The sequence below is a fragment of the Mustela lutreola genome, chromosome 5 (genome assembly GCF_030435805.1).
Source record: "Mustela lutreola isolate mMusLut2 chromosome 5, mMusLut2.pri, whole genome shotgun sequence".
Taxonomy (NCBI): domain Eukaryota; kingdom Metazoa; phylum Chordata; class Mammalia; order Carnivora; family Mustelidae; genus Mustela; species Mustela lutreola.
The window spans coordinates 162,093,247-162,105,730 of NC_081294.1; the positions used below are offsets into that span (position 1 = coordinate 162,093,247).

At 48.1% G+C, this 12,484-nt stretch overlaps 1 protein-coding gene across 1 annotated transcript; it reads left to right on the forward strand.

Annotated features, from left to right (window-relative positions):
* The first annotated feature begins 10,873 nt into the window (after positions 1-10,873).
* LOC131831247 (putative olfactory receptor 2W6) lies at positions 10,874-11,828 on the forward strand. The gene is given in 2 exon segments (XM_059173403.1): positions 10,874-11,194; positions 11,196-11,828. Coding segments are annotated over 2 exon segments (954 nt in total).
* Positions 11,829-12,484: the final 656 nt, after the last annotated feature.

Consider the following 12,484-nt stretch of genomic DNA (forward strand, 5'->3'; position numbering starts at 1 on the left):
ATGGTCCAATGTCTCATAGCCGGCATGCGGGCAGCTTCTAATAAGGCTGTTAAATATGACAAGATTAGGGAGATTGTCCAGGCCCCTGATGAGAACCCTGCTATGTTTCTTAACCGATTGACCGAGGCCTTAACCCAGTACACTGGCTTGGACCCTGCCTCTCCTGCGGGGGCCACGGTACTGGCTACTCATTTTATCTCTCAATCGGCGCCAGATATACAGAGAAAGTTAAAGAAGGCTGAGGAGGGCCCTCAGACCCCCATTTCTGACTTGGTGAAAATGGCATTTAAGGTTTTTAATTCCTGTGAGGAGGTGGCTGAGCTTAAACGACAAGCCAGACTCCAGCAAAACGTTCAGTTTTAGACCCAAGCCTTGGTAGCAGCCCTGCGGCCAGCCGGCTCCGGGAGCCAGCAGAGAGGGGCAACCAACTGCACCCCCCCGGGGGCCTGTTTCAAATGCGGGACCGAGGGACACTGGGCTCGCCAGTGCCCCAATCCAAAGCCGCCAACTCGGCCTTGCCCTCAATGCCATTTGATGGGCCACTGGAAATCCGACTGCCCTAACCTCGGGGTATCTTCGGCGCCTCAACATGGGGGACCCCCCGAGACAGTAAGTCCAGCCTTTCAACTGCTTGGATTGGAGGACGACTGACGAAGCCCAGACTCGGCCACCCCTCTCACCCAGGCCAAGCCCAGGGTTACGCTCCAGGTAGTGGGTAAGTCCATCTCTTTTTTGCTGGACACGGGGGCTACCTACTCTGTTCTGCCTTCCTACTCGGGACTTACTCGAACCTCACCAATTACTGTTATGGGGATCGATGGGACCTCCTCCAACCCTAGGGTGACCCTTCCCCTTACCTGTAGCCTGGATGGGTTCCCCTTCTCCCACTCGTTCCTAATCATTCCTTCCTGCCCGGTCCCTCTACTGGGTAGGGACATTCTCCAGAAACTGAGGGCAACTATCTGTCTCTCTCCTTCTTCTCCTCCCTCCACCTCAACCCGTCTCATCTTACATCTCTCCACTCCCTCGACCCCCGCTCCAGATGACCTACCTACTGTAGACCCTCAGGTGTGGGACATCTCAGAGCCCATCATTGCTTCCCACTTTACCCCGGTTAAAGTACAGCTTAAGGATAACTCTAAGTTTCCCTCTCGAGCTCAGTTTCCTATTTCCTTAGCCCACCGCTGGGGCCTGAAACCTATCATAGAACGGCTTAAACGTCAGGGACTCCTGATCCCCATCAGTTCTCCCTGTAACACCCCATCCTCCCAGTACGCAAGCCCTCAGGGGCTTATCGACTGGTGCAAGACCTTACACTTATTAATGAGGCCGTGGTCACCCTCCACCCAGTTGTTCCTAATCCCTACACCCTATTGTCTCACGTTCCCGCAAACACCTCTCACTTTACTGTACTGGAGCTAAAGGACGCTTTTTTCACCGTCCCCTTGCACCCTGATTCCTATTTTCTTTTTGCCTTCACCTGGGAGGATCCTGACACGCATGCTTCTGGACAACTAACTTGGACTGTCCTACCCCAGGGGATCAGGGATAGCCCCCACATTTTTGGCCAGGCCTTGACTACAGATTTACAGCAGTGCGCCCTTAAGGCCAGCACTCTACTACAATATGTGGATGACTGCCTCCTCTGTAGCCCCTCCCTCTAGGTCTCCCAAGACGACACTTCCACCCTACTTAATTTCCTGGGGGCCAAGGGATATCGAGTCACCCCCTCTAAGGCCCAATTGTGTGCCCCTTCGGTTACCTATCTGGGCATACTCCTGACTCCCACTTCTAAGTCCCTTACTGGGGACCACATAAGACTCCTCCAAGGACTCCAACCTCCCCAAACGGCAGATGAAATACTATCTTTCCTTGGGTTGGTCGGGTTCTTTAGACATTGGATTCCAAATTTCTCTATCCTGGCCCGTCCTCTGTACCAGGCAGCTAAAGAGACCCCCCAGGGTCCCCTGACTGATCCCACTTCAATCAGCCAGTCATTCCTTAAGCTGAGAGACCCCCTTACCACCAGGCCAATTTTAGCCCTACCTAATCTCTCTAAACCGTTCCATCTCTACACCGATGAGCGCTTTGGCTCCGCCACGGGCCTCCTAACACAACAGGTGGGGACTGCGCATAGGGCTATAGCCTACCTATCCAAGCAACTGGATGCCACCGCCCAGGGATGGCAACCTTGCCTCAGGGCCCTAGCGGCAGCCGCTTCTCTTACAAAGGAGGCCCTTAAACTTACCTTAGGGCAGCCTATCACGGTCTACTCTCACCACCGACTCACAGACCTCCTTAGCCACCGATCTCTGGCCCATCTGACTCCTTCTCGTCTCCAACTATTCCATCTGCTATTTCTAGAAAACTCTCATATCTCTCTCTCTACCTCCCCCCGCTTAAACCCCGTGACTTTACTGCCTATACCCTCACCCACCCTGGAACCTGTTCACTCCTGCCTACAACTTATAGAAGACCTCACTCCTCCCCATCCCGGTCTCTCTGATCAACCACTATCCAACCCTGACCACGTGCTCTTTGTAGATGGCAGCTCCCTCCTGGCCTCAGATGGCCAGAGGCACGCTGCTTATGCTGTAGTCACTATGGACGCGGTATTAGAGACAGCTCCCATCCCAATCGGAACCACTTCCCAGAATGTTGAACTTGTAGCTTTCACCAGGACATTACACCTGTCGAAGGGACAACGAGTCACCATTTACACTGACTCTAAATATGCCTATCTCATAACTCACACACACTCTGCTCTTTGGCAAGAACGGGGGTTCCTAACTACCAAGGGCACCCCTATAGTTAATGGACCCCTCATTGCCAAGTTGCTTGAGGCCCTTAGTCTGCCCACTGAGGTAGCAATTGTCCACTGTCGAGGCCACCAAACATGCAGGGATCTGGTCTCCCTAGGCAACAACAGGGCAGACTCAGTGGCCAGACAAACGGCCCTAAGTACCCCTGCGTCTCCTATCCTCTTTCTTAACACCCCTCACCAGCCTTCCTACTCTACAGAGGAAACACAAGCCCTCCAGGCACGGGGAGGAAAAATTGGAGATAAGGGGTGGATCTACATTCAGGACAGGATTGCCCTGCCAGCCAATCTGGCGCACACCCTGATTACTGACATCCACCGATCCCTCCATATTGGCCCAAAGGCTCTCCACCAATTTCTTCAGCCATTGTTCTATTATCCTTCCTTATCTAAAGTAATTGAAGTTATCCACAGGACTTGCAAAACCTGTTCTGCTGTGAATTCACAAGGAGGAATCTGCAGACCGGGGCCTAACCATCAGCTCTGAGGGCATCAGCCGGGGGAAGACTGGCAACTGGACTTCACTCACATGCCTCGCCATAAAACCTTTAGCTACCTATTAACCTTGGTTGATACGTTCGCAGGTTGGATCGAGGCATACCCTATGGCTCGGGAAACAGCAGACGTAGTGGCTACAATACTCATCGAGCATATCATCCCGAGGTTTGGATTGCCCCGGACCCTCCAGTCAGACAACGGACCTGCCTTCATCTCCAGTGTAACCCAACAGGTAGCGGAGAGCCTCAACATAACCTGGAAACTTCACATCCCGTACCACCCACAGTCATCGGGTAAGGTAGAAAAGGCCAATGGGCTGCTGAAAGCCCAACTCACCAAACTTACCCTAGATACCCATCTTTCCTGGCCCACACTTCTGCCCCTGGCTCTCACCAGACTCCGGGCTATGCCCCGCGGGCCTTCGGGCTTAAGCCCATTCGAATTACTGTACGGCGGGCCCTTTCTTATAAATCATAGCCTTCTGGCCATTTCCCCATCTCTTTTATCCTATCTACCTTATCTTACTCTCCTCCAAGCTCTCTTAAGGGCTCACACCCACACTGTCATCCCAGCCCCTAGCAACCATGTTTCCGAAGGGGGTATACGAGATCTATCCCCTGGGGACCAGGTCCTCCTCAAAAGCTTGTGGCCAGACTCCTTACAAACTCGGTGGACTGGGCCTTATACAGTTGTCCTTACCACCCCAACTGCTGTGAAACTGTTGGGGCACTCTGCATGGGTACATATCAACAATCTCAAGCGGGCACCCACAGAGACTAATTGGACCTCCCAGATGGCAGGCCCCACCAAACTCCGCTTAGTTAGGGCCCCTTCTCATATTCCTTCTAATCCAGACAAGCCAGGTGGAATCATGTGAGTCTAGCTGCATGAGGGGTTCAGGTACTTCTCGCTATTTTTCAGCCTTTACTTATATGCCTGCAACCTGCTACCGGGGAAAGGAACCGACAACCTGTATGTATGACCAGAAAACCTATTGGGTCTCTGACCTTGTGACAGCCAAACGAGGTATTGCCCCCTGCAACATCTACCCCAGGTCTTCAAAAGTTTGCTGGACCTATCTGGGTCAGGTCGGCCTCTCCGATGGGGGGGGTGGTTCAGGACCAGGCTAGCCGTGAGCACATTAAAACAGCAGTCAAGGACCTGACTAAATGACTCCAATCCCCCAATGACCTGGTCTATAAGGGCATTAATCTCGGTAGCATCCAAAAATCCCCTACCACTGAACAACGGACAGTGGCCCTCCTGAACTCTAGTTACAACCTATGGTGAAATGTGTCAAAAAACGGTGACAGTGACTGCTGGATCTGTTTCCCTTTTTCAACATGTTCTAACATTGTAGGGATGCCCCTCCCTATGGATTGGCCACTCCCCAACTCCACGACCACAAATAGTAAGGTTTATATTGGCCCCATTGGGGAAAACATACCTATTATTAATGTGTCCTCCCCCCTTACCACTGCAGCTGCAAACATCACTAACTCCTCCCTCCTGTATTGTACTCCCTTGGGAATATTTCTCTCGTGCCCTCAGGGAATCTATCGCTGCCTGACCACTAATGACTCCCTGGGCTATATATTCATCCTACTATCTCCTTCTACCACCATTTACTCTGAATCCCAGCTGTTGTCCATCCTATTCCCCCAACACCGTGAAGAAAGGGCCGTCTTCCTTCCATTCATAATAGGGGCAGGAGTAGCCATAGGGGTGGCAACTGGAACAGCAGGGATAGGAACCTCCATAGACTTTTATTACAAACTCCCCCAAGCTGTGAATGATGATATGGAACGGGTTGCTGACTCCCTCACAGCCCTACAGACCCAAGTCACCAGCCTGGCAGCCTTAGCTCTACAGAACCGACGGGCCTTAGACCTTCTGACCGCCGAAAAAGGGGGGACCTGCCTATTTTTAAATGAAGAATGTTGTTACTTTGTTAACCAATCAGGTATAGTTACTTCCAAGATCAAAGAACTCAGGGATCGGATCCAAGCACGGTGGCGAGACACGTCCTCTTGGGGCCTGGACCCCTACAACTGGGTAACCTGGCTGCTCCCTCTGGCAGGACCTGTATGCATAATCTTCCTTCTTATCTCAGTTGCTCCCTGTCTTTTCCGGTACTTGCAGGGTCGCCTACAAGAACTTGCCCAAGTATCCGTCAATCAACTCCTCCTCCAGCCCTATTCTTGCCTGCCCACTTCCAACTACCCCTATGACGACGCCCCCTGTCAGCAGGAAGTAGCCAGAACCAAGTCGACGCCCCTGACACCATTATATTAAGCAAAAGGTTGGAATGTTGGGCTGGCAGGAAGGGCTACCAAAGATGGCGAAAGTTCCTGCCACAAGACCTGAGCTCAGACAGGAGAACACAGGACCAAGATGGCGAAAGTTCCCGCCACAAGACCTGAGCTTGGACAGGAGAACAAAGGCCCAAGCAGGAATCTGAGACCCCCGCCCCGGGCTCCTGTGGACCAAAGGGATCCCGATGAGCAGGCGGGATATCCAAATAAGGGAAACTTGCCAAAAGACCCCTGAGCTTTCCCCAAGACCCCTTAAAAGCCCCCTCCTCCCTGCCTTGGGCGCGACTTCCCCCACTCTGCTTTCCAGAGTTGGGAACCTTGCCCGAGGTTGCCCACCTCCTCCCAGTGCAACTTTCTCGGCTCCCCTTCCCTTGGGCCCTGAAACTTCACCGGAGAGAATCTTTAATAAACCTTGCCTTACACCCACTTCACCCACTTTCGTCGGAAAACCTTACAGTTACCTTTTCTGCTTCCCAAATTACCCATCCGTGCTTTCCCAAACCATTGTAATACGATGTAAACATCGTTCAACCTCTCAGGTTTCACCAGATGGTGCTAAAAATAATATGTATATGGGCTTATGCTACTAGCAATAAATGGAATCCATTCATTTTATTGATACAACAATATTCGAAGAACTGTGCTTTGTACACTGTAGTAAGTATTCTAAAATCCTGTCTTCAGCAATTTTGTACTTTGTTTTTCCTACAAGAACTCTAGATCCTTTGTCAGGGCTTCTTTTCCTGTTGTCTATCTCTGGCTAGAGAATGACTTATTGTGCAGGTTTAGGTGTTTCTGTCTGCCTTGTTTTGTTTCTTATCTGTGGACCAGCGTCATTTGTCTTCTGCCGTCTGTACTGACCATTCTTTATACGTCCAGATTTACCCTTCTAAAACTGGAACACAGGCATTGTTCAAATGTAGACAACCCAGGCAGAAGCAGGATGTTGTTGATCTGCCACAACAGCAGGACAAGTAGGAGATCCACAGCTGTTTCTCTGTAGCCCGTGAACTCAGATGACCCTCCTCTTCAGACTCTGGGTGAGGACTAGGGCAAGCCCTACCCTTGGTCACTGCTTTCCTTCTTGGAGGAAGCTCCCCTCTTCTACCATCTGACCCCATGGACACAAGGGGATGACTCTGGGAAGAGGCATCATCAATCTAGGGACAACATCTCATCCCAGACCTACTCATCATTTCTTCTAAGAACTTGGTGCAAGTCAGCATAAACAATGATGGTGCTGCATTGAGGGGAAAATATTACCCAAAAAGACCTGCTGGCCAGTGTATTTCATTTGAGATCATGGGCTCCCAGAACACTGTCCTAGAACACTGATGCATTTGTAAGTTTAAGCATATGAGTTTTTGGGAATTATTTTGTTATTCTTTCGTAACAAATATTATGATTTTCATTTAAAAAAAGAAACATTTGAGTGCCTTTAAATACAAGTGTTTTAAGGAATGCTCTGAAAACCCCATGATGTAGTCATTAACACTTCCTCCTAAGAGGAAACCAGTTCTTCTGGTCATACTGGAATCCAGGGAGTGTGTGGATCTACATCTCAGATCTACATCTCAGATCACAGGACAGAGGGCTTTAAACCCTGCTGCAGTCTCACATACCTGCATTTCTGTAACAGGTAATCAGCAAGGTGGATGGTTAGGCAAATATATTTTTCAGACGTTTGATAAGCTTTCTAGATTTCTATGCACATTTATTTAGTAGTCTGTGTTTGAACATAAATTTCAGGAAGCTTGAGAGTGTTCAGAACAACCCATGCAAGCTAATACAGTATTCAGAAAAATCCCAAGAGCTGTGGTAGAGGATGTGGACACAGAGACCTGGAATTCAATCAAGTAACCTTCTTTAAAGTGTGACCTCTAAGGTGTGGTGACTGGGCTCAGGTCCTATGGACTTCTCAGCCCTATTTCCAAAGGCCAGTCCATTAGAACATAAGTCTGACAGTTCTGGGGCTCCTCGGGAAAAATGCTGCCATTGGGAAATGTGTGGCTTATCTCCTTCCAGAAATCTGACTTCTCCTGAGGTCACAAAGGTCTTCCCTCCCTGTGTAATTGTTCCACTTCATCTGGAACATCACCACCCCTAGATGGGAAGAGCTAATGATGAGGGCATGTGAAGTGGGCTAAACCTCTCTAGACCTTTGCCAGAGTAATTTCACAGATGGAAACGTACCCCTGTGTGAAGTTCATGGCAGAGGCTTTCTTAGTCTGTGGTGAGTATATAAATACATTTAAATACTGATTGGTGGGTCACCTTGGTCAGTTCAGTTGGTTTAGTGTCTGCCTTTGGTTCAGGTCATGATCTCAGGATCCTGGGATCAAGCCCCATGTCAGGCTCCCTGCTCAGTGGGGAGTCTGCTTCTTCCTCTGCCCCTCCCCCTGCTCATACTCTCTCTCAAATAAATGAATAAAATTTAAAAAAAAAAAAGGTCGGTATGAAAAGCAATGGTAACATTATAAGGATGTTTGTACCTGATGAGATCACCGTAGGTCCAAAACCTTTTTGTGTTCATGGACCTAATGTTCAGGTGACCCAATGGCGATTGAGACCAGGAAGCTTACTGTTCCTGAGCAAACGTACAGGTATTTGGTGGGCTCCCAGGAGGGCTGTGCTATTATCATTGAGGGTATGGCATTCAGGCCAGCAGGTGGGAAGCAAGGACAGCAGAGCAGGTGACAGTTTGAGGACTGTTAGCTGGTCTGGGGAGTATGGGAAGCCCACAGCCTCCACAACAGGAGTGCCTGCACCCTACAGGAAGATCTCCCACACCAGTGAGGTGGGACCACTTCTTTCTGGCATATTTTTGAAAATGCACAAGGGGATAATTACGTCTCCACTTTCTCTTTCCTAAATTCCATTCAGATAATTCGTGTGACCCTGCTGGAGTCATGGATTTTGGTTTAGTATCTTTAAGATACCAGAGTCCAGACCTGGAACAAAATCATGAGTGAGCACACAGGGCAAGTACTGAGTGGTTCCTCATGCTAAAAGAGTGAAATGCTCTTACACGCACATACACACATGCACACATGATGAACATGCAAGTTAGATAGAGGGTTCCTTTCACAGACTGTATATGTATCTAATTACCATGGTGTACACCTTAAATATCTTATAATTTTATATGACAACCCTACCTCAATAAAGCTGACATATATAAGTATATATGATTCATACACACATAAGTTCTAAAAACCTGGAAGAAGAAAGTAGAGAAAACAAGTATATATATATAGATTTATCTATAGCTATTGTCTATGAGTAGATGGGATTATGCAATTATTTATTTCTTCAATGGTCTTTTTTTCTGTAACAAATATGAATTGCTCTTATGATGAGTTGTTTTAAAGTAACTAAACAGATAACAAGTTCCTGCCTTTGGGGTATCACTCTTCAGCTGAAAATAAGAAAGAAAAATAAAAGTGTTGTCCCTTTAATGTGTGGTGATTACAAATCAAATGTTATGTCTCATTACCACATTTTTTTAAAAGATTTTATTTATTTATTTGACAGACAGAGATCACAAGTAGGCGGAGAGGCAGGCAGAGAGAGAGAGGAGGAAGCAGGCTCCCTTCTGAGCAGAGAGCCTGACGCGGGGCTCGATCCCAGGACCCTGGGATCATGATCTGAGCTGAAGGCAGAGGCTTTAACCCACTGAACCACCCAGGTTCCCCTACAACATGGTTTTTAAATTTAACTTAAAAAAAATTAATTTAAGGATTCTTCTACTTAAAAAAAAAGAAGGAGAAGAAGAAAAATGAAATGTTCCTCATGTCCATATTATATTTTCCAAACTTGCAATTCATGCTGACCTACTCTAGTTCTTAGTATGCATTTTCACTGGGATATCTACAGAGATGCTGCATTCATAATATACTCCTTCTCCAAGCCATCCCTTGAGCTGGTTTGTCAACAATTTCCAAGTTGTTTTTTCAAAACGCTGACTTTCATGGTCCTTTGTGTATGGTTTCACATCAGACAATAACTTCTTCCTGACTTTAGGCTCTGTACCTTTCTGTTTGGACCACAAGGGGACATGCCCCATGGGTAGGCATACATTTACAAACTCTCCATTTATGCTGTATTCTAACTTCTCCAGCAGCTGGATCCTTGTCAGTCCCAAACAAGCTGATGGCAGGAAACTTTGTCTGTACAGCTAGCATTTAATTGTTGATATGGAGGACATACGCCTTTTTCTGTTCATTTCTGAATGTTGGAAGTGTTCATAAGCCAAATATTTTATTGGTGTCTATTCAATAATGTAAATATTTAGTTCGTTTTCACTGAAGCAATGCAGGTAACACTCCCCACCCCCCGCCCTGGGGCAGATCTCCCAAAGCTGCTGCAAAAATAACTCTGCGCAATGCTTCTTACTATTTCCTTTAACTGATCCATTGAGCATAGTTTTAGGTTGAGCTGGAATGTGAAAAAGAATGTCCCTCATTTCTGCTCATTCTGTGAATGCTCGTGGGAGGGAAGAAAATCCCCTCACCTCTGCACAATCAAATCTGCTTCTGGTTTCTTGGATAACTAACTCTACCTTCATCACTGTGTCAGGAGACTGGACCAAATCATTGACAGCTCAGAGTCAAGTAAATGCCAGGCTGTTTTATTTCAAAGGCCCAAGGCTGTTATTTTCCTGACAGCATATAGGTAATTCAAGTATTTTATGATAGACCTTGTCTCTCATTCCTGTCTATATCCACAGCTAACAGTTCAGAGTCCAGCACAGAGTGAATCACCCATACATTTTTTTTTCTTCCTCCAGTTGAGTTTATAATCATGAAACATGAGAGTTGATCATACTAATTGAAGCCATTGTTCCACAAATTTTAGAAGGTAATTTGTCAGTTAGTAGAGAAATATGCTTAAAATTAGTGGATTCTAACAAAAGTATTTGCTTTTTTCCCCCTAAATTATCTTATTGCTAATTATATCATTGAAAGCTTATATTTAAAAAAAAAAAATCTATCCGCTTATCTCATTTAACCAGATTATAAAATATTGAGGCCAAAGTCATGGCTTTCATTGCTTTACAGACAAATATGTTTTTAGTACCTCAGCCTCCAGTTCCAGGAATGGGCAGGCAGGTGACCCAGTTCAGGTGTGAGGGGGCTCAGTGAAATGCATCCACTGTTGGGACCAAACGAGGTCATTTTCTGCATGAGTGATAGCACAGATGTTAACCTCTGCAAACAGGTTTATCAAGCCAAGAGTGATGGAAAGAAGTAACACGAGCTCTGGAGGAGACTTCATTCTGCTGGGGTTCTCTGATCACCCAAAGTTGGAGACCATTCTGTTTTTCCTTAACACAGTTTTTTACCTTCCGGCTGTGGTGTGGAACTCGACCATCATCTTTCTCTCCCTGGTGGACCCTCGACTGCACTTGCCTATGTACTTCTTCCTCTGCAATCTGTCCCTCCTGGACCTCTGCTACACGACTAGCAGCATAACTCAGATGCTGGTCAACCTCTGGGGGCCACATAAGACCATCACTTATGTAGGTTGTGTTGTCCAACTCTTTGCTTTCCTGTCTGTGGGGGGGCACTGAGTGCATTCTCCTTTCCGTCATGGCCTATGACCGCTTTGTGGCTGTATGCAAGCCACTCCACTATATGGCCATCATGCACCCACAGTTGTGCCTGCAACTGGCAACCTTTGCCTGGCTCAGTGGGATCACCAACATTATGCTCATGTCCCCACTGACCATGTCCCTGGGGCGCTGTGGCCAGCACCGCATCAACCACTTCGTGTGTGAGATGCCAGCCAGCATCTGCATTTCCTGTGTGGACACCAGCCGCATTGAAGGCTTAGCTTTCTTCCCGGCCATCCCCATCATGCTGGTGCCTCTCACCATGATCCTAGTGTCCTACGGCTACATTGCAGCTGCAGTTGCACGCATCCGGTCTGCAGCGGGGAGGCGCAAGGCTTTCAACACCTGCTCTTCGCACATGGCAGTGGTGTCCCTCTTTTACAGCAGCATAATCTACATGTACATGCAGCCTGGGAATGTGGCCAGCCAGGAACAGGGAAAGTTCCTCACACTCTTCTACTGTCTAGCAACCCCCACTCTGAATCCTTTCATCTACACGCTGAGAAGCAAAGACGTGCAGGGGGCCATGCGCAAGGTTCTCGGTAAAGACAGAGGTGCATTGGGCAGGAGAGCGCACTGAGGGAAGCGCTCAGGTGCTTCAGGTCTGGGAAGACTAGGTGCTCCAGATCAGGGCCGGTGCGCAGGGTGGTGCACAGACACTGAAGGGTGGGTGCAGCGGGTCTACTCTCTTTCAGGAGTCCTAAAGCAGTGTCTCTGCTTGTGGGGGCTGGACAGAACCCTTGTCCTTCCAGGAGACAGTGTTAACCGCGGGAGATAGTGTGCTGGGGGAATGGGAGAAGCTACTTCCTCTCTGTTCAGTGGGGACAGGCATGAATTGTGGCTCGGACTCCAGGGGCCTTTAATGTCACTCCCAAATCAGCCATCAGGGAAGAGACAGCGGGGTTAAAGAAGTGTGTATGCGTGTGTGAGGGCGAGACTGGGATGCTGACGGTCTATAGGTCCGGTCCATAAACCCTTTTAGTACAAACGTTCTAGACCCTCCTGGAGAAGGTGCTGTTACTTTTGCAGGCTACTGTTGCCTGCTAACCCCTGCCCTGAGCAAGTAATGTGTAGCTGCTTCCCCAACAACAGTGGTTATTTAAAATTTCAAGTCCTATGCCACTTGTCAATCTAAATTAAGTCAACTTAATGAGAATTCAAGGCAACTAGCATTTAAAAGCTAGTTGGGTTGGGGCGCCTGGGTGGCTCAGTGTATTGGGCTGCTGCCTTCGGCTC